The following is a 22,595-nucleotide window of genomic DNA, read 5'->3' on the forward strand; positions in this document are numbered from 1 at the left end:
ACTTATCATGAGCACAAAGAGTACCAGCCTCACATTTGTTTAATTTAGCCTTTTTTTATTTAACATTACACCTGGTATGTGTTCACACAAAGTCTGTTACCAGGCAGATCTGATTTGTTTCTGTAAAGAAAAACAATCATCCTTAAAACAATGATGGTGGCTCCAACACTTGTATAACTTGATATTTTAGTGATTGTACTGCTACAAGAAACAAAGTGCTAAATATCAATAAAACCGATATTATTAACAGACAGTATAAAGATGAGTCTAAAGCTCTGAATTTTAAGGTTTTGATTTTTCAGAGTTGATGTTGGCCAGTTACGGTGTTTTCTGGATAAATGAGGAGAATGATCTCTGAAAGTATAAAATGACTGCACCAGTGTTTTGTTTTAAATAAAGTTTAAAGTTGTTTTTTTTTGTCCATCTGTTGTGATTCTTCTCACAAAGTTATATCAAGCAACAAGGTAGGATGTTTCAGATCATTAAATATAATATCAGAATCGGCTCATTGTTGAAATTTGGATAATCAGCCAGTACTGTGAGCTGGTGAAGCTTCCTGTCAAAGGTCTCTGAAGCTGAAGTCCACAAACTGACTTCTTAATGGAGTAATCAAACTGATGCAAGATGTGTAGTCTTATCTTGACCACACAGTCTACTGACCGGTTTGCCTTTCAAACAAACTGCAGAAGGTTCAGTGAGGAAGCCTGGAAAGTCCTTCAGATGGTTGGGTTTCTCAAAGGATTCAAATAAGACCAAAATCTGTTCATCAGACCTGTACTCATTTTAAGGGTACAACCTGACAAAGACTCAACGACTTGCTGAACTGAGTTAACATGGCAGCCAGTTGAACAGTACTGAGTCCGATGCTGTTGGAGCAAACACGCCTCCTCACAGAGCTTTAGTGCAGACATGGGGTCAAAGGTGAGGGGCTGGCCCTTTTAGCAGGGAGTGAGAGGCTGTTGTCAGTTTATTTGGGGGTTACCACACTCTGAGGGTTGTATGATGTCACAGGTTAATTGAGGGTATTTGGGTCTGTGGGGGCAGGCTGTTGAAAATCAATCTAACACATACAGTCTAAGCAGACCTGTAGCATATCCTCTGTCCACTTAGTTAAAGTTCCTACCACAGGCTTATACTATAATACTTCAGTCTTCACCTGGATAACAAACTCGACCGGAGATGCAGCTATGAAATCGTCTACAAGAAAGAAGAGAGCGAGATGATGAGGAATAGGATGGAAGGCAGTGTATGTAAGGGGCCCAGATGGCTGCTTTAAATACTGTCTCTGGAAAATTCATGAGTGGCGTCAGACCAAGATTAACTCAATTCACAATTCAGTTTTTTCAAACTGCTTAATTTACATTAGCAGCTATTCAAAATGGTCCTTCCCATTCAAATGGAAACTTTCATTCAGCTCCCTGCAAAATCTCTTAACTGCCATCCAATAAACCTCCATTTTTTACTCTGGCTAGGGATAACTTGCATTGTGGTAAACCTGTTAAATTACCAATTAAGAAGATAGCCACATTTTTTAAAAAGGTGAGAGCATTCCCAGTCGCCACACCCAAGCAGAGGCTCTGCAAGACCTGTAGGATCAGAAAATGACTTAAATGCTACCTGTGTGACATCATGGAGTAGGCTATAATATCCTGATAAACAACACATCAGACCCCAAGCTGAGATTAAAGAGCATGAGAGAAATAGTAATTGAAAATGTCAATCTGTAAAGAGCTGCAAAAAGTTATTTTCTATTGGTTTGAGACTCCATAAAATCACAGTAGGAACCATTATCAATAGAAAAAAATGTAGAGGAGTAGGGAAATCATTGCACTTACACATCTCCAAAGTTTCCATCCAAGAGCAAAAAAAGAACACTGACAGCACTGCCGCCTGTCTCAGACAAGATCAGTGCTTATTACTTGCCAACAGAGAAATTGGGAGAAAAACATTTTAAAGGAAACGCCACTGGGCATTATATAACAAATATCAAATATATCCTTACAGTAGCATTAGGGGTGTGCAAAATAATCGCGATGATGATGCATCGTGATTCTAATTTTCGTGATCTACTGCATCGATTCTTGATGCCAAGAATCGATTATTAATTAAAAAAAATGAATAAATAAAATTGCATGAATGGTTGGCGAACATCAGCCAAAAACAAGTGTAATACAACTTCCAGTCCTGTAGATGTCGCTGCAAATGTGTTGATGCACGCTGCATTGACTCACAAGCATTTCCGGCTGCGGGATACTGTGCTGAGTCATTCAAAAACAAAACATGGAGGAGAAAATATTGCAATGCATCGCGATAATTCAAGTATCATGATGCATCGTGATAGAATCGCATCGTGGCCTGTGAATCGTGATTCGCATCGAATCGTGACTTCTTTGGCAATACCCACCCCTAAGTAGCATGGTGATAACCTCTAAGACCTTTAGACATAAGGATGGATCATTTTCCTTATGATAATGATCCATCTTCAGATCCAGCTTTGGACGGTTCAAACAAAAGGAAAGCAAATGTATGGTTCAAAACTGGCCTAATTAAGGTCTGGACTTAAATCTCAGTCACCATGGTATGACATTTTTTCGCCATTACATATTTCATTTAGCTTGGGGATTAATAAAGTAATTTAGCATTGAACTGATTTTAAAAGATACTTAAAACCCTCCCATTTTGATAAATTTGATGCAAATAAAGGTTGCCCCTAATCGAAAAAAATGTATCCTTCTTGATGCAAGGGACCGTTTCAAGTTACCCCAAATACTTTACAGTTATCATAATAGATAAACAACTAATGATTGGATTTAAGAAACATTTCATGTTAAGACCACTTTGTTTAACCAGAATATATATATATATATATATATATATATATATATATATATATATATATATATATATATATATATATATATATATATATATATATATATATATATATATATATATATATATATATATATATATGTATATATATATATATGTGTGTGTGTATAACGTCTTTGTCGTATTCTCAAATTTGTTTTATTTTATGTAACTATACCTGTGACGGAAAAATAACATATAACTTTTAGCAAAGCTTTAGTGCTAAAATTAGTCATTAACCTAACCATTAATCTTAAATTCAACAATTAAAGATTGGAAATGACCAGATTTAGATAAAAGAATGATGCAAGTTTTTTTTTTTTTTTTTTTTTTATGTATGGTTCGTTTATCAACACCAGGGGGCGCAGATGTTTTTTTATTTTTTTTTTATTTTTATTTTTTATGAAAAATGAAAGAGTGGAGACAAAACAAAATTAGCTTTAGGGGAGTCATAAAATGTACTCCCAGCAGGCATTTTATTGATAAACCTGCTTATCCACACATACAAAGCAGCAAATTTAAGCAGCTGTGAACGTAGCGTGGGTGTTTACAGCTGACGAAGTGATCTGAGTATCTAAGAAACTGAGGCTCTTCTGGGATTTTTTATGACCAAACCTCTGTCAGCAGCTGAAAAATGTAAGATATGTCTGTGCTCTAATGGCCTTTCAAGGTCAGCGGATCAAATCCTATAGAGTACTGCAGGGAGGTGGTCGAACTAGAGATGGATCTGTGGCTGAAAAAGTTGCAGCACATAAATGACTTACATATGTCAAAATAAACCAAAACTCTTATTAAAAAAAAAGTAAACCAAACCCCATGAAAATATAGGGCAACGCTTAAGAAAAGCTGAATCAGGAACTAATAATGCCTGATAAAGTGGACGGTGAATGTATCTGTATATATATATTAAGTAAAATTATGAAATGTCTTTAAAATATGAGGTTAATATATGGATATCAAAGAGTACACTAGCCAAATGAAAGAGCCATCCTTTGATAGCTAAAACATTCCCCATATCAGAGTAAGTGTTTAAAGTTCAATTATATAAAAGGTTTATAATTGATAGGATAGAGCTGGTTTCCAGGCGACAAGAGTGCAATAAAATCCCAAACAGTAGGTGATTATTTGTTTTAGGAGAAGGAAACTATACCCCTCCATCTCCACAGCCTTACCTTTATCATAAAACACACAAACTATTTGTTCTTTACCCTGTCTGAGAGGTTCCATCACACAGTTTAATATATTTAATATATTGTGAGTTAAGTGTAAAAACAACGATTTTAAGAAAACCACATTTTTATGTCTAATTCCAGCTATTGCTTAGTGTTTCAGTTGTCTGTCACATGGTTTGTGGTGTCATGGTCGTGCAACGCAGTCACGTACACATTATTTGAAGGCACACACATGTAGCACTGTGTCCTTCCCCTCTCATTGTTTCTGTAAATAACTTATCAGTTGAACATAGCATGATGGGTGAAGCTGTGACAGAGGTATGGCCCCTCTGTCAGGGGGTGGTGGGTCCTATTTTCACATAGGAAACCATGGTGGTGCTTACAGACATACAAGTGTCTGGGCGAGTCTGAGCTTGTCTTTCTCTTCTTGAAATTTCAATTGTTAAAATTTCCTGGAGCAGCGTGACGGCGTATGAAATATGGACAGTTAAGGAGGTGGGGGCAAGAAAAGCGAAACCAAAAAGAAGTCACACTTCCTTAATACACACAAGGAAATAAAGCTCTTGCTCCACCTTTACTGTTTGCATTCCCTCCCTTTGTTTAATAATTCATGAGACAGCCGTTCGCTGTCATGGATATCCAGCTGAACAGCAGGTCACTTACAGCCAAGGGCCGCTTTCTGGGACACATTTTCTTATTATTTGCTCTCTTTATCTCATATCTCTATAATAGGATATACAGAGGACTAGCTCTCTGAAACATAATAGCCCTGAACATCCATCCACCAATGAGCTAAGTAGATTAGTTTTTTCCTGGATGACATTTATGACTTTAAAGTTTGCCTTACTGAGAACATTTCCTGCTAAGCAATGTTTTCTGAATGTAACATGAAGCGAGATAAGCAAGCTTTTAATTCCTGTGTTTGCTCATGTGAACAAAGCAAGGAGTTTAAACTTTCACTTTTATGTCTGTGTTTCTGTTTATCTGATGTTATTAGTTTACATTTACTCAAAATATCTCAGAGAGACAAAGTGAAAAGACCTTTTCAGGATTGTTTTCTAATTTTCCAAGACAATGAAAGCAGGTCAATATAATACGTAAATGCCGACTCTATTTGAAATGAGAAAAACATTTGTCCACCTGCTGAAATAAACTGATTATTTATGTTAACAAACTTGCCTACGTAAGGTGTCACAATCAAACATGCATTTTAAATAAACAATGCAATGTTGTTAAGTCAAATAAAATGTTCAAAGAACTGAGAATCAGGATCAGATCATGACGCCAATCTGGGAATAATTAAAAAGAAAATCTGCTGATGCTGAATGTCCATGTTTTTCTTCTGAACTTGATCATCACAACTTAATAATTCATCTGATTTCACATGACTGGAAATTGATCTTCCTATTTTCAAACTATAAGGAGGACATGTCGGATCTAAGATGTGAGAAATAAAAATCCTCAGATTGCATTTTCCAAAATGCAATTATGTCGAATCCTCAGGGTGTTGGTCTGCTCAGTGTGGCTTCACCACCTCTCATTACTGGATGTGACCAGCAGCTTGTTCCTTACAGCCGTTCCTTATCACGTATAATCAGCAGGTGCGTAAAGAGGATCTGGCTCCTTGAGACAGATTATCCATTATCATTCCCATGGTAGCAAACAGGATTTGGTCGGTATAGTATAATTTATCAATGTTCCTTGGCTGATCTTCTTGCTATCTTACTTGTGGTTACCCTTGCTTGCAGTCCATTGTTCCGTCCTGTATCTCACCCTGCTGCTCTTAGCCATCAGTGTCCATTGGAGATGGATATCCCACTATTAATCCTCTTGAATTAGCTGTCAGGACTCCTCCACATCTCCACCATCATCCCTCCTCTGTCTGTCAACCGTTCAAGGCTCAAATGCTGTTTCCATCTTAATCAGGAGTCACCACATCCTACCAATCAATAATCCATTCAATCCACTCTCAGCTGTCTTTAGTTGTTGCCTGGACAACAGTTGGACTAAACGCCAACATGACAATAGCCACATGTTAGGGAGGCATTTTCCTTTAAATCAGGGATTAAATATGGAATCTGGAGCTCAGGAGCTCTTACATTTTAATTTTCCTGGGAAAAAAAAGCATTTCAATGATAGCCATCAAATCTCCTTAGGAAAAAAAATAACATGCAAACACAATCAAAGACAGTTTTAAACATGATATATGAGATAATTTGATATGTGCTGTAGTGACTGTGTGGTTAAAAAGCAAACAAATATAATTTAAAATGAATTAATACATAAATATCCAACTTGCTTTTAAATAGTAAAGATACACAAAGCATACAAATTTACCTTTGATGCATATGATGTACAACAATAGGGAGAAGATGTCGAAAGGTCAGGACTGTAAAAGTACAGGTGAATCTTAGAAAGGTGTGCAATCAAAACTTTTAGTCAATACTACCTTTTGCTATGCATTTTTTTGTATTTTAGAAAAATCGGCACTTGCTTTTTTTTTTTTTTTTCCAGAATTCACTGACTAACTGCTTGTTCTCTATGTGGGTCACTCCTACAGGAGCCAGTTCTGTGCCACCAATATGAAGGAGATATAAATAAATACCCATCAGCCAATCTGGGAGCAGCTCTACTTTTCCTAAAATAAAGATTAAATGGTCTTCCTCATAGTTTCTCTGACCAGCGCAATGTTTGGACTGCTTTTTGTATAAAGCAGTTTAGCCTCAAGATTTAACCCAATTTATCAAAAAATACAGAATTAAAGTTAACATTAATTCTCTAATCAGTATTAGAAAGCATTCTTTTATCATTTTTTTGGCTGATTGTTTTTGTGCTACACTGTATTTACAGTATCATATAGTAAAATGAACTGTGTCAAAGAATAGTGTGTATTGGCTTCCCCCGCCTGATGTTTGACAAATGCTGCAGAATCTGCCTAAACTTACATCTCCAATAAGGGCCTTGTTTTTATTGTGAACTTTATCTTCCAACTGATGAGTCAGGAAGTGAAACTGGCTAAACGTGTTACAAATGTGCTGATTCTCTTCAGATACATTATGACATTACAGCTTTTTACCTCAAACGAGGGTTTAAATATTGTGCATTCCCTGCAACCAATGTTTAATCTGAGTTTTATTGTAGCCGGCTTATTTAATTCTTGTGAATTTTAAAGCAGACTTTTGTTATGATTGTAGGTACAACATTCAGTCAAAGGGGATGCAGTTTCTCAGCTAATCTGTTCAAATTGCTAATAAATATCAGAATGAGTATTGTAGCAGAATATCGACTCTTTTCCTGTTTCAGGTCCATCTGAATTGTAATCAAAACAAAGAATGAATGAATCAATGATTATCAATGCATCAATCAGTGGAGAAAAATCAACAAACTCAACAATTTAAAGCTAAAACAATATTAGTGCAACATTATTATAAGATATGCTCTAATCCTCCCGAATCACAACATAAAAAAACTGTAGAATTAATATTTGATCGTCGGCTGATAATGTTCAGCTGAACTATTATGAAAAGAATAAGGAAAAGCGATAAACTATGGGTAAAAAAGTAAACGAAGGAATGAAGTAATGAAGAGAATCCAAAAAGTGTAACTGCCAAGGAGGAGTATATATAATAAAAAGAACAATGAATGGAGTAATCAACTGATTGGGAGCAGGTGTAGATAGAAGGATCTAGAAGGGAGCTACAGAGTAAACAAATACAACAGTGCTGAAATATTACTAGAAAATAACTTGGATGTTACGAAATGGAAATGAAACTAACTTAGAAAACACAGAATGACATAGGATACATCAAAGTGCAACTGAAAACCCAAAGTAAAAACATCCGTGTAAACTATAGCCTCGGTTTCTTGGTACCAAGGCCTTTATCATGACAGTTTGTGAATAGACCAAGTAGGTTTAGGTAAAATTAGCTCTGAAGACTAACAAAGGACAACTGCTTTCTTTTCAGAACGATTAATGAAATTTTTATTTTACAAACATGTTTCAAAAATAACTTCCTGAAATAGAAATTTATAACCTTATATATATAGCTGATTTGTAAAGTTCTATCGAATAGCTGGAGGTTTCTTCATATTAAAAGGCAGTTTTGCCTCCACTGTTGCTGAATGCATACTTGCTTTGAGGGACTACTGTCAAGCAATGATTCAATGCAATAAGCCGGTTTTTATTAGATGAGTAAATTATAACCAATCTGACTGTAAGATCTGGCTAAATGTTTTGTTTTGAGATGACAGGGGTTGTGAATTGGTGTTTCAATTCAATAAACTGAACTGAAATTGAATAGTTATTACAGTGACGGATTGAATCACTGAGGTGTTTCAGGCCCCCCACTGTGTCCTGGGTCATCCCCTGTGCTTCCTCCCAGTTGGGCGTACCTGGAACACCTTTTGAGGAAGGCGTTCAGTGGGGATCAGAAACAGCTTTGTGAGCCACCTAAACTGAGCCCTCATGATGTGGAGGAAAAGTGGCTCTATTCTGAGGGTGCTTTGGGCTTATCTCCAACTGCCCCAGCGCATGCTGTGGGTCTTGTCAGGAGAAAGCCAGCAGAACCACATCATCTGCAAGAAGCAGGGACGAATTCCAATGTTCCCCATTGAATGGGGCAATAAGATGAACTAGCAGCTCCATCCAGGCTTTACTTTACCATGTGCCACAAGACTCCGGAACACTGAATACATGTTATCTCCTGTCCTTTATTTAATCAGTTTAATAAGGGAAATCGGGTTGGGTCAGTAAAGCTGTCACTTATCAGCAAAGCAGATTATTGTCTAAGGCTGTTTTTAGGGGATGGGCACTACCCTATTTTTCAATATTGGCTGCTCCTAATGCCTCACCGTACCTCACCATATGTTTAGGCATATTTATGTCACTGCTTGTGTGAATGGTGATTATTAGATATTTTAGCAATACGGTGTAGATCAGGGCTCTGGGTGCCACTGTCCTACAACTTTTGGATTGATCTCTGCTTCAACATGCTTGCCTCTACATAGTAAATGACTAGAACTTTGCAAACTTGGTGACATCCAAAATTTTTTTAAATTTTTCCTTTTAATTTTCTTTTGCATTTTTTGTGTTAAATGTTCTCCCCTTTTTGAGTTTTTAAAATTGACATTTATAATTGATTTCTTTTAAACACTGAATTAATCTGACACGTTTTCCTTTCAGACACAACATGAATAAACATCTTAAATCTACAGGAATGTATTCGACAAAGAGAACAGATAAAAGTGACCAATGTTTCTGTCCCTTTCTCAGTAAACTGCCTTCCAGGCAAATGTGTGGCATCCAGTTTCAAACCTATTTATGGCAACAAGACCCTTAAAAGAACAGTTGAATGTGATCATGTGTGCAACATGGTGGAGGCTTTAACTGGCATACAGCTGGTTTAACCTAGAAAAAAAAAAAAAAAACATCTATAAAAGGACAAAGAATGTTGCTCTGAGAAAAGAAAGTTGGGATTAGGCCAAAAAAGGAATTCTGAGTTTCAAGTTAATTATTTCTGAGAAGGACTGTATTGATAACTCCTCTTCAATGCTGACTGATCTGAATCAGAGCCAGAGATGTTAAAGCTGTCTCTTTATAAAACAGATCAAACCTCAGCCAAATTTCCCCCTTTAAGCTTTTCATTAAAACAACAGACATTTCTGTTTTCGTTTACTAGAAGCAGGCAGTGGTCGAGGAATACCTTCAGGCAGAATGACAAATACAAGTATTTACAATAGCTGTACAAGAGATGCATGGCTGATTTAAAAAATAACCAACAGTGTCCATATTCGCTATTTGGGGTAAACACGTCCATTGTGATTTTCTGCATATGGAAAACAGGTGTCCTTCACAGAAACGCTTTTTTGATCCTTTAGAGAGAAAAAAAAGCTGTTGTAGGAAATATATATATAGGTGTTCAGGTTGAAGCATGCTGGCGTTCATGTTTTAATAACAAAGAATCCAGTTGTGGGTAACACCCAATCGTTTTCCTGTTTTTGACGAGTCACTGTGACTGAGGTGGAAAAGGCTTTCCTCCCTCAGAGGTTTAACGTTTCTGAACAAAGCAAAGCTGATGCGTCTGTTTACAACTGCCACAGCTTACATGCAATCATGATGAGGATGGACCTTAATAAATCAGAGACACTAGCTGAGAAAGGATGCTTGAGTTTAAACGTAATGAATATTTTCTCCAAACTGCAGAGGATCAGAATTAAACTTGTAATCTTAAAAACATGCATACACCTTTTGCAAAAATTCAGTTACATTCCTTTAACACGATTGAGTTTGGTTGCCCCCAAAATGCCCGTGGCATAATTCTGGGTGGATTTAAAATGCTACAGATAATTCAAAGCTTTTAGGCATACGCTATAGATTTTCACTAAGGCTAAGCGCAGGGCCATTAGGCTTCCTGAAGCTTTGTGTTAGTTTGCTTTTTTCCATTCCAAAACCCGTTTTGACTGCTGGTTGGGATGATTTATCTGTTAGAACACCCAACTGTTTAAAACCTTCAACCCTGATAGGAAAGGAAATTGATTTTATCAAGAACAAGAAAAAAGCAACTTCTGGTAAGGAGAACTCAAATGCAGATCTCCCCCTGAAAAGTCTTCCCAGGTCCCTCATACTGTAGTAAGGAAAAATAAGTTTATAATCTCACTTTGGGGAAATTTGTCCTTCATGTTTAACCCATACCTTAGGTGCTACCGCACTGAGAAGTCCTCAGGGAGTAACGTGGGGTCAAGGGTCATGCTCAGTGCCCCAGAGTGACAGTTTCTAACTTATGATCTCTGTTGCCTCTCCAGAACACAAACGCCCTGCTCTTTAACCACCGGTCTCCATCCCCACTTCAGATTTATGACCATCACACAATAGTTTGATAAGAAGTCTCTCATATTTCTCAAAGAATTGTCTGGAACATTTATAGCCCTTTAGGAACCGCCCAGAAAAAGAAATAGTCTTTAGCAGGTGAACAATTTAAATTTGTACAGTTGAATGTTTAAAAACCATTCATCTTTTTAGATTAAGCTTCTAACGTGTTCCTATATTTTAATTATATTGAAAATGTTAAGATTATAACAAGCCAGTTTGTTAAGATACACTTGATTAATTCAGATGAGTGGTCAAATATTCTCTGGATTCAATGGCTACTAATTTAGCACATCTAAGGCACAATTAAATGGGAAGGATACATACTTTGAGTCTCTAAGTGTTGGACCAAATCAAATATAAATTTAAAGTTGTGCATTTTTTTAATCACTAATGATATTTAAAGGTATAAACTTGAACAGAAAGGCTTAACTAAATAATAAAGCTCCAAGATAAAAAAGCATTCTTGTGAACGATAAGTTATCCCATAACTTTAGCTTTAAACTGGTTCATTATATGAAAAGAGATAATCTTCTCAAATACAGGGCAGCAGATTAACAACTAAAAAAAACACCCTCTGATGACAAAATGAATGATCATAATAATTTATTGACAATATACAGTACAGCATTTTGGGTCTATGATTCATTTTCAGACAGCCATGAACATTCACATATGAGGCATCTCGGTAAAACAAACCACAGCTGATACATTCAACTCTAAAAAAAACACAAACCAAAAAATAAAAACATATGACCCGTTCTAATCTCACAGAGCTTTTTTTTTTATTTATTTCCTGCTGATGGATGGATGTCTTTGTGTTGCCGCTGCAGAGCAGGGTGAAACCCCACCAGTTGAGCAGAAGCATTTCCGCACACTGAGTGTCAAAGTATCCTAGTTTGTGCAGAAAGGATTCTGTTAGACTGATGAGGGGGCCTGGCTAGAAGTCAAGACTCTACATCTTCAGAAACGATGCTTGATCTGCTCTCTATTTGGTCATGGATTTCACCATTTCCAGCGCCTCCACTGGTTTCCACTGCTGATTGATGGTGACGAGCTGCAACGAAATGTCAAAGACATTTGGGGGGGTGAAGTTTTAAGATATTGTAGACTGTAATTGTAAATATTTGCAGGATTGGCTGTGATGTCACAGAGAGCATTTGGTAGGAGTGATAGTGACTCAGCATTTATAACTAGCAGGATAGAAGGTGGAGCTTGATCAAATGAGGCTATAAAATGAACTAAATGGGTGATAAGAATCTTCTACACTAATAAAGTTAAAACACACCTTTTGGGGTTTAGATGGGTCAAGCCTTTCCCAGGGTTCTGGGTTTGAAGTCTTGTTCAAACTGCAGAGCACATTAAAAGCAACAGTTTGTAAATATTCAACTTGATAAAATGTCCTTTAAATAATAATAATAATAAAGACAACTCACATCACATCAGGCTTTGTGAACAGAAAGTAGAGGGAAGCAGATGTGGCTCCTGTTGCTGCAAAAGCCATGAATCCCACCAGAGGAATCAACTGAAACAAGAAACATATCAACACATTGTTTTTACTCCTCTCCTATCCTCTCCACCCAAAGCAGAGGAGAAAAACAAACATCTTACCTCCTTCCTCTTCCTCAGCATTTGGAAAAATCCAGACATGTTTTCAAAGTATTCCAAGCACCTACAATGAAAATAGTTCAGATTTAATCAGTTTGTTGACGTCCTCAGAGGCAACATCCCAAAGGCAGCAAGGTGCAATGTGATGCGTCTTACCTGCTGCTTCAGAGGTCCTTGACGTCTCTGAGTGCTGCGCAGCAGCAGGCAGGCTGATGTAGATCTGAGCGGGAGGGTTTACGAGGTAGAAGGCACGTAGACACATAGTGCTTCCTGTATTGTAATGTACAACTGAAGGGCAAAGCATCCATTTGGTGATGATAACTGCAAGATTTAAGTGTGTGGGGGCCCTCTAGTGGTCAGAGTTTAAAACTAACAACAATGTCATTTAAAAAGTTTATGAGACAAAAATATGAAACATTGAAAGTTTGATTATAATATAAAATTTATTTTACAGCTGAATATTTGTATAAAAATACATCTCTCAAGAGGATAACATCATTGTGGAGATAATAAATATGCACTAATCTGCTGAGCAGTGAGAGAGGGACTCATTTTGCTGATGGACTGCAGGAAATGTGTGTGTCGGATGGATGAAGCTTCCATGTTCTCCTCCAGCAGCGCCAGCAGAGCAGCCTGGAAAAATAAAACGTTTTTTTCAAATTTGTTTACTGAAAGTGTTTCATTTGGTTTCCCTAAGCTTACTGAATAATTACTTTTGATGAAAGGAAGGCAGCAGATACACGTACCTCCTTACAGAGGTTTTCCAGGTCGGCTCCAGAGTAAAGCTCGGTGCTTGCAGCCAGCTCCTCTAGACGCACGTCTGAATCCACAGGCATGGACTTTGTGCAAACCTTTAGGATGGCGAGTCGAGCCTTAATATAAAAAAACAAAACAGGGAACTATGATGGTAATATTCAATTCCAGATATCCTGTTGCGATTATTCAGGACAGTATAAAGATTTTGTGCCTTTATTTCTTTTTTTATGTTAAAAAAAAAATTCTAACTATAAAACCAAGTATCTACATTTTGAAAAGCACAATCCCCCCCCTAATTGTGCACATGATGAATAGTGAAGTCACCCTGATGTCACTGCATAAGGTTCAGTTCAATATGAAAGATCTGGACTATAACTCCTGAGTTCAACAAGCCATGATGGACGTTAACGAGGAAGCGAGTTCAAAGCAAACGCCAACACTGTTAATAATCACATTCAGAGCTTAAACTGGTCTAAGCTGCTTATAATCCTTCAACAATGGATTTTGGTCCACATCTCCCATTTGTTAACGCTACACCATGCAGTTATTGCTTCAGCTTACTATGTGACCTGCCAGCAGGACTATCAGATACATGCAGCATATGTCAAGGATCTAAAACGTGAAGCAACCCACTCAAAGCAGTAATTATACCAAATTTGTCAAAAAAATAAATAAAATAAACATTAAGCATTTAAGATAAAAAAAATATATATATATATTGTTTTTGTGTGTCAATACGCTCTATCCAGAACTCCTCATGTGGAAAAATGTTAGTTTCACCTGGTTTGATTCTGTAAAAAAGATCTCTTTAAGGAATCGTTGGCTATCCGATTATTAATCAATTAATTGAACAAATAATCGATAGATTAATAAATAAATAATAGTTGGTTGCAGCCCTAAACTGATTTAATCTCTAAAGTAAAGAAATGAATAAGATGCTGTGCTCTAAGTGTTACTGATTCTTGCCACAGTGGAAAGTCAAGCTTCAGTTGTGGAGGTTTAGGTAAGTTTGTCTGTTTCCCAAACTTCTTCCATGTGTTTCCAAATGATCCAGGAGGAAATAACAGATGTGTACAAACAAGAATACTGAGATGCTGACAAAAGCCCACAAAAAGTTTAAATGTTTAAACAAAAAACAAGAGGGTTTGGAGCAGTGTGACTGTTTTTTTAAAGTTATCCAGAGAAAACTCGAACCTGTAGATCAGGGGGTGGGACATAAATGACATGGTCCAGCCTGCCGGGTCTGAGGAGGGCGCTGTCTAAACAGTTGGGTCTGTTGGTGGCAGCTACAACCATCACATCCTTGTTGCAAACCTCCTGACACTCCAGCTGTAAAAAGGATTGAAAAAGGAAACATGTTAGTACAGCAGTCAGACTGCTGATCAGAGGCTGTGATCTAGCTAGCAGGTGACCTCCTCGTCTGCGTGACTCTGCTCCACTCCCTCTGTCTGGAGGATCCTCTCTGTTCCTCTCCTCTCCACAGTCTTCAGGCCGATCCCGTCCATCTCGTTCAGGAGCACTGACAGCAGCCGTGTCTGCACGCCGTTAGGGGCCCCGCCGTCTGAACGCGAGCCGATCAGTGTGTCGATCTCGTCGAGGAACAGAAGGCAGGGAGCACAGGCGCGGGCCTGCTGGAACAGCTGTGTGCACAGACAGAGGTAGGAGTTTTTGGAAGAATAAAACAAGATCACAGTGAGCTATGATTAAAAGAACGAACCTGAGCTAATGCTTTCTCCGAGTCTCCAACGTACGGAGAATACAGGTCGGCACCGCTGACAGAAAGGAAGGCACAGTGGGACGAGGTGGCAGCAGCTTTCACGAGAGTCGTTTTTGCACATCCTGGAGGTCCGTATAAAAGCACGCCACGGGGCCGACGCAGCCCCAGACGGACAAAGGCCTCAGGATGTCTCATGGGCCATTCGATGCTCTGTGGTGGATAATTTCAAAAGAGGTAAACTCCCTTCGTTCTTAATTTTAGTTTGAGACAAATCCTGTAATGAAACATGGACTTTTTATTCTATCCTCTATAAATTTAGCTCAACTGCTCGATCAGCTACCTGTCTTAGTTTGGTTTTGACTTCCTCCAGGCCCCCGATCTGCTCCCAGAGCACCGGGGAGAGATCCGTCCTGCCCAGGCTACCTCTCAGACAGGAGGGGCCCACCGCCTTCAGGCCTTCCTGGAAGTGTTTCATCTCCACCAACTGCTGCCCTGATCCCTGCAGAACAGGACACAGAATGTAAACATACTGAAAAAGAAATTGGATAAATGCAAAGTATCCATCAGTGATGTAATGTTACTTAAATATGATATTTCTATTGTTTTGTTTAGAAAATAAAACCGATTTCTGTCATCATTTCTGGTTTAAACTTTTCATCAAGGGAAACACAAGAACAATATTGATATAGCTATATTACAGACTCTGTTTAATAATTTCAACCTGATTTTTAATGTTGTGCCTAACGCAGAGTGTATTTGTATTTTCTTATATTGTCTTTTATATACTCATCAGTACTACGATCTCAGCCACTGTTTAGTTAATTCTAAAGTAAATTTTGTGCAAGACTAATAACTATACTTGATTAAATTGAAGAATTGATGTTAGGAATGGATCACTAAAAGTGATAAATTTCATCTAAACAGAAAAGACAAACTATGTCCCATGATTAAATGCCTTCTCAGTTGTCAGTTTTTGTATTTTTGACCTTGTTGTGGTTTTGAAGTCCAGCCCTTTTTTAAAATGAGCTTTGCATGCTTGTGTTTCTGCACAGCTCTCTTCAGGGTTTCACCTCAGAATTTCTACCAGATTGAGATCTGAACATTGACTGGAAAATTCTAATATCCTTGTTCTTTTCATTTCTCATTCTGTTTTTTTTTTTAGCTTTGATGCAGTTATTCTGCATCACTGTCTTGTTTTCTTATAGCCCAACCAAGTCCCAGCTTTGGCTCTCTCTTCTTTATTGTTGAGCGGAGATGCAAAACAAATCCTCATCCCTCCACTCCCAGGCCAAGCAGCTGATATGAGGTTGCTAGTAAATATACATTTTTCACTATTACCACTATTCAGTGTTTACTTTTCACCAAACGTGGAACAAATATGGCTGAATACCTCTTGGTCCTGACATCTGAGCTCTAAGATGATTTTATTTTAACTCCTCCTTTGAAAATGGCTGAGGGTTGTAAGAGAAGAAGTGTCTACGGAATGTACGAGAAGAAAAGAAAAACGACTAATTCATCTGTCTGAACGGTCAGTTAATTGAGTTCGCTATAAAGTCCACAATATACTCCCCGCTCTATATAGTAATTGAGGGATTTAGGGGTTAGGGCGGATGTTTGAACACAGTAAGCTTTGTGAGTGATGAGAACAGCAACTTTTAAACAGAGCGTGCACGAGGAGAAATGAGCTTGTGCACGCTCTCGCACATATTTAATAGGCATTCGCTCTCAGGAGCAGGTTCAGGGTTGAGCATTTTTTTTTTTTTTAAGTGGAGAGGGCGGGTCTTTTAAAAAAAAATTGCATAAATTCTCCACAATACCTTTAAGTACATCAGGTTCCTTTCATGACTTTGGTTGCAACAGCAGAAGTTTTACTTTAGGAAAACAAAGAAAATGAAAACTGAGCATGCTTAAAACCCCCTTAAAAGTCCAATATTACGCTAAATTCACATCATAAATCTTTTGCAATAGTAAAATGTTTCCTAAAGAACAGCTCATCAGGAGGAGGACTGTCTGCCTAATCTGAGAGGGATTTTCCAGCACAAAAATGCTCTGAGGGACTCATTGTTACTATTTTTTGTCAAATGTAGCATAATATGGAAAATTTAACAGTTCATTTCCAACGGTGACAACTAAAAACATTAATACTAAATCAATGCTCCTTTTCTAGAATCATTAATAAGCTCAGCTGAGAGTTTTATCAAAAGAAACACCGAAGTTGGACTCAGTAAACTGCTGCATTTATCAAAGCTGAGCAAATGATCATCAATGTAAACGCATTATTTATCTTCAATAATGCGTTTACATTTATCTTCTACCTTTACATTCTCTCTCAGAGCGTGCATGGCAGCTTCCCTGCATAGAGCACTCAGATCTGCTCCAACATATCCTGTGGTTATCTGTGCAAGCTCTGCCATGTTGACGGTGGGGCACACAGGCATCCTCTCACACAGAACAGTCAGGATGGCTTTTCTCTGCAGCAGCGTCGGAGCACCAATGATCACCTGCAGAGAAGAAAAAATAAACAGAGCTCAAAGGTTTGTTGTCGATCTACCAGATAGTTTATAGAATATACCACACAAAATGAAATGCTGCACCTCTCTGTCAAACCTCCCAGGCCTACGCAGTGCTGGATCCAAGCTGTTGGGTCTGTTGGTGGCTCCAATGATCAGGAAGCGGTCAGAGCGACTCATCCCATCCATCAAGGTGAGAAGCTGAGCCACCAGCCGGTTCTCCGCTGAAGACGAGCCGCTTCTCCTCGGGAACAGAGAGTCCAGCTCATCCAAAAATAAAACACAGGGACCTTCTTCTGCTGCAGAGCGGGCGTTCTCAAACACAGCCCGCAGGGTCTCCTCGCTCTCACCCGGCCGCGACCCTACAACCTGAAAAAGGTCGTCGCATTTCTTACTCACTGGGCTTAACACAGCAGCTCTGTAACCTTGAATAGCTTTGATTCATGCCATTACGCTTTCTAGACAAAGTAGCTAATTTCTTTGTTTACATTTTAATTGACCTATTTCATATTTTCCAATATTGCTATTAAGGATATATTCAATTTTATCTATATATTTTTAATTGAAAATTTGAACATAAGCTCAAATATTAAAGGTAGCAGATTAATTTAGTAGTTTGCTCCAAACTATTCTGCAGAATATTCATCTTTGTACAGTTTGGTTGTAGAAATAGAAGCAAAATAAGCAAATATTAAATGGTTTATTACTTGGGCAGTCTACTTAGATAGCAGATGTGGTCAATCGTCTCACAGACATGCTATATATAATACGCTAAATTTAGTATTAAAATTACAATACCTGCATAGATTCCTTCACCTTGACTGGCCCAAGTCTGTTTGCTAGTGTTGCAAGCTTCTTTTAGAAAGCGGATCTAAAAGAAGCCTGAGAAGATTTACAAGTATCTTTTTAATTCACAATCCTGCAGAATGCTAAAAATGTCATCATTCATAAAAGTCAGGTAATTCTTTCCTCTTTCTACATTATTGAACTATGTTTCTGGCAGGAGTGCATTCCAGAAAACAGAAAAACAACAAACCAAGTTTTTCACACTGTCCCTGAATGGAGTTTGGAGCTTCACCAAATAATTAGAACATGAACAACTGCTATTTGTATGGAGGTTCCAGGAACATGTGTAAGAAACTCAAACAGATCTAAAACTTTTGCTGTGGAATTCCAAAAAACCTGAAAAACAATCCACTGGACTTTCTTTCCAAGTTTGAAGCCCTGGTATGTCTAAATATGTGGAAATGAACGCTTAATTTAATATAACATATTAAAAACATCCCCATCAACATCCAGCATATGTGCAGTTTCTGTCCAAATATATTCTTTTAGTTGTAGACTTTTGTAACAGGGAAAACTAGGGTCATACATGTTTCTATGAACTATGTTTGTTCTCCACTTCCAAACTCAGCATCTTTTCATCCATGCCTGCGATAAGAAGTTTCTTTTGAAGTTGTGAGATTCGCTCTTGGAAGTTGTTGTGACTGGAGTTGATTAAACTTTTAAGCCTCTTGGTATAAAATAAATATTGTAATCGAGATTAGAAATCTGCTTCCTGGTACGTTGAAGAACCAACAGTTTGCATCCAATCTTTTAAATAATAAAAATTATCTGTCGTTACCATATTTTAATTTGACAAACCAAATCTTCTCTCTGTTCTTTTCCTGTTTGGTGTGATTACAATTGCGGATCTTGACCTGGCCGGACCAGACCAGAGCAAAATATAGCTTGGCTCCGTATTTTGATGGTGACAGACGGAGAAGACGTACGTGGACAGTGATATGCGGAGGAGTAGCGGTGGATGTGGAACATTTCTCATTGATCAACATGACAGACAAATACGTACTTGAGTGGAGCGGAGCGCTGACGGAGTATGTGGAATCTAGGGGTTAGAAAACATGCTGGCTGAGCAGGCGAGATGTTTTGGTCAGCCAGGCCAAAATGGGCCCAGTATCGGGTATTGCAGGCTAACAAGGAACCCAAACAACTCCCCATTCCTAACGGGTGGACCCGTTCTTCTGGTCCAATTTGCATGTTTTCTAAGCCAAAACAAGACTTTGTTTGTCTTCAAACTTGGAAACAAAGTCCAGTGAATTGTTTTTTTTTACTTTTCTGGAATGATTATGGAAAAAAAGCTAAACAACCTAGAAATGCAGTATTGAGTTACTTTTTTTGTGTTTTAACCAAATATTTAAGTTAAATTAAAACATGAAAATGTGTCCTTTGTTCGTGTGAAGCTCTCACCTCCGGCCCTCTGACCACCACCAGGCTGGCTCCCACCTCCATCACCACCCTGCGGACCAATAAAGTCTTCCCAACCCCTGGAGGTCCCACCAGGAGGACCCCTCTGGGACAGGACACACCCAGGGAGGTGAGGGTGCTGGGATAAAACAGGGGCAGCTGCAGCATCTCTCTCAGGGATGCAGTCACCTGCAATAGATAGAGGACAATAAGTGTTGGTGTGAAGCCAGTAGATTCAAACAGGAGGGATGATTCTTCAGGCTGACCTCCTCCAGTCCTCCTAAAGGAGGTGCCACCTCCTTCATTAGTAGACTCTTGTAATGCTGCATAGTCTGAACCTCGATGATCTCCAAACCAGTTTTAGAGGTGATGACCCCAGCAGCAGCAGCAGGATCTGGACCGACCCAAACTATTCTAACATATTGTATGTCCGTATTAAAATCCTCCATGTTTACTACATACTCCCTATGGACGTAAACGCCCCTCAGCATGTCCTTCACAAACTCATGAAGAAGACTGGAAGGGGTGTGTTTCTTAAAATCATGACTCTGGACTATCACGGTTACTTTAACGCGCTTTAGTTTGGAGCAAGGTAAAGGACTGAGCTGAACCGGGTCTAAGGTGAGGTGGGCGGGGAGCCCAGAGGTCAGACCGGGAGAGAAACATTTCAGGTCCATCTGAATGAAACCCTCCGCCAAGTCTGGACGGGGCCATGCGGTGCACAGGCAGCTTCCTCCGGGCAGAGACACTAACAGAGGGGAACCGAGTCTTAGACCCAGCGTGGACATCAAACCAGGGCCCAGTCTGCATCTCTGAGAGCCCCGGTCTGAGGGATCCACAGACAGCAGCCGAAGAGGCGGCATTACTTACAACAGACCCGAGGAGAGACAGGTGCACTCCGGAAACAAAAACCTTACTTTACAAGCGTCCATTGAGGCCAAGCAGACGCTTAAAAAGACGCTGGATAAAACTTTTAAACTATCAAATTCTCCCTTGAAACAATCCAATGGCAGTTACATCAGTCAATGAGAGCTCAGAGTGTTTACAAAATCCGCGTGGTGCTTCTTCTTCTTCTTATGGGGTTTTATGGCGGTTGGCAGACTAGTGAATTGTGCATTACCGCCACCAACTGATATGGAGTAAAGCAAGAAAACAGAAAACGATTCACCCCCCCCCCCCCAAAAAAAAAAAAAAAAAAAAAAAAAAAAAAAAAAAAAAAAAAAAAAAAAAAAAAAAAAAAAAACCTGTGTAACTTAAACCAACATAATACTAAATCACATTTGCCCATATAATTTTTAATTTACTCTAGGTCATCTTAACTCTGCCAGTTTCTGATGGTCCCATCGGTCCTCCCATCATACTTCCAACCATCTCCCAGTTCAAATCTTTAATGTCCAGATATTTTTCTGCAGCCTTCACTATTATTTTGATTTTTTCCGTTTTTTTTGTTGTCTGTGCAGTACAATTAATTACTTCTACCATGAAAAGAACAAAATTTGTCTTTTTAACAATAAGTGAGTCTTCATCAATTTTTTGATTCTCTAGAGGTTTGGAATTTGCCGTGTGTTGAACTGTAGGTTTGGGTTTTTCTGACTGAGATGGGATCCTTTTTGCAGCTTCAGCGTAGGTTATTCCGAGCTCAAATTTCATTTTTTTAATTTCCTCAGACCTTTTGCTTGCTTCACAGCCGCGATAAGCAGCAGTATGTTCTCCACCACAATTACAGCATTTTATTATAGCTTCTTTTCCACATTTACCATATTCGTGTTCTCCTGCACACCTTCCACACCTCTGTTTCCCTTTACAAACTGCTGCAATGTGACCGAATTTTTGGCATTTGAAACATCTCAATGGTGGAGGATTGTAGATTTTGACATTATAGCTTATGTAACCGATGAATACTTTGCTTGGTAATTGCTCTTCCTCAAATTTAATTAGCACTGATAAACTGTCAGATCTTTCTCCGTTTCTTGTTGTTTTTAACCGTTTTACTTCTTTTACTTTTGCACCGCTTATGTTTTCCAGAATCTCTTTTTCAGAAATTTTTAGAGGAACTCCTCCAATGACTCCCCTGCTGATCTTTTTGTTCTCCATTAGGCTGCACTGAACTCTTATCCCGTCAATTTTGTTGATCCGTATTGCTTTGCCTTGCTGGGCGCTGTCTCTGCAGTTAATTAGCAGGTCTCCACTGTACAGAATTCTGGCACCTCTGACTTCTCCGACAAGTTTATTGATGGTTTTTGTTAAGTGAACCGGATTCCAATTTGTAAAAGAGTCTGCCTGATTAACGACTTTGAATATGACTTTGAATTCATTTTGTTGTGCTGTGGAATGTATGGAATGATCATCACTGGATTGTTCTGAACTAGATTCCCCTTGAACTGATCTCTGTTTTTTCCGCTTTTTCTCATTTTTTGATGTTGCTATCTTCCACCCTTCATTGTCACTATTTCCCTCTTCCATCCCACAAGAATCGCTTCCTGTTTCCTCACTACTCACGGCCCAAGACATTTCTCCATAAGCAGCTTCAAAACACGCGCCATGCACCAAACGACCATCCACATCCGACCGACTCCCCTTTCAAGTTCCTTCGATGGACCTCCGCGTGGTGCTTAAAAAAAGATGGCCAACAAAAACCTTTCCCTGTTCCAAGGGCTCCTCCTCCTTCTTCTTCTTTTTTTGTTAGATTGCAAAAAACTTTTTGGTGCCTACCGCCACCTACTGTACATTAGTGTGTAGCTCTATAGTTCCACCTACTATCTTCTATTTTTTTTTTTTTTTTGTTATGTAAAAATAAAAACAATGCTTTATTAATAACCAACTTCTTCTTTTCTATTATAGCGGATTTCAAG

At 38.6% G+C, this 22,595-nt stretch overlaps 2 protein-coding genes across 3 annotated transcripts; both read right to left on the reverse strand.

Annotated features, from left to right (window-relative positions):
* Positions 1–11,497: 11,497 nt before the first annotated feature.
* cunh15orf48 (chromosome unknown C15orf48 homolog) lies at positions 11,498–12,809 on the reverse strand. The gene is made up of 5 exons (XM_038283412.1): positions 12,673–12,809; positions 12,520–12,580; positions 12,345–12,433; positions 12,197–12,257; positions 11,498–11,965 (listed from the first exon to the last, which is right to left on the reverse strand). Exons 2-5 carry the CDS (start codon positions 12,556–12,558, stop codon positions 11,897–11,899), a joined length of 258 nt encoding a protein of 85 aa, XP_038139340.1. The 5' UTR covers positions 12,559–12,580; positions 12,673–12,809; the 3' UTR covers positions 11,498–11,896.
* Positions 12,810–12,940: 131 nt separating this feature from the next.
* Positions 12,941–20,801, reverse strand: spata5l1 (spermatogenesis associated 5-like 1). Of its 2 annotated transcripts, none has more exons than XM_038283411.1 (10): positions 20,010–20,801; positions 19,747–19,932; positions 17,584–17,868; positions 17,305–17,490; positions 15,330–15,488; positions 14,990–15,199; positions 14,688–14,912; positions 14,467–14,601; positions 13,263–13,388; positions 12,941–13,149 (listed from the first exon to the last, which is right to left on the reverse strand). In XM_038283411.1, exons 1-10 carry the CDS (start codon positions 20,604–20,606, stop codon positions 13,012–13,014), a joined length of 2,247 nt encoding a protein of 748 aa, XP_038139339.1. In that variant the 5' UTR covers positions 20,607–20,801; the 3' UTR covers positions 12,941–13,011. The 2 variants fall into 2 exon arrangements, with proteins under 2 accessions (XP_038139339.1, XP_038139338.1); XM_038283410.1 differs by having other exon boundaries at positions 14,685–14,912.
* Positions 20,802–22,595: the final 1,794 nt, after the last annotated feature.

Source organism: Cyprinodon tularosa, unplaced genomic scaffold, assembly GCF_016077235.1.
Source record: "Cyprinodon tularosa strain WSP-4 unplaced genomic scaffold, ASM1607723v1 ctg193, whole genome shotgun sequence".
NCBI lineage: Eukaryota > Metazoa > Chordata > Actinopteri > Cyprinodontiformes > Cyprinodontidae > Cyprinodon > Cyprinodon tularosa.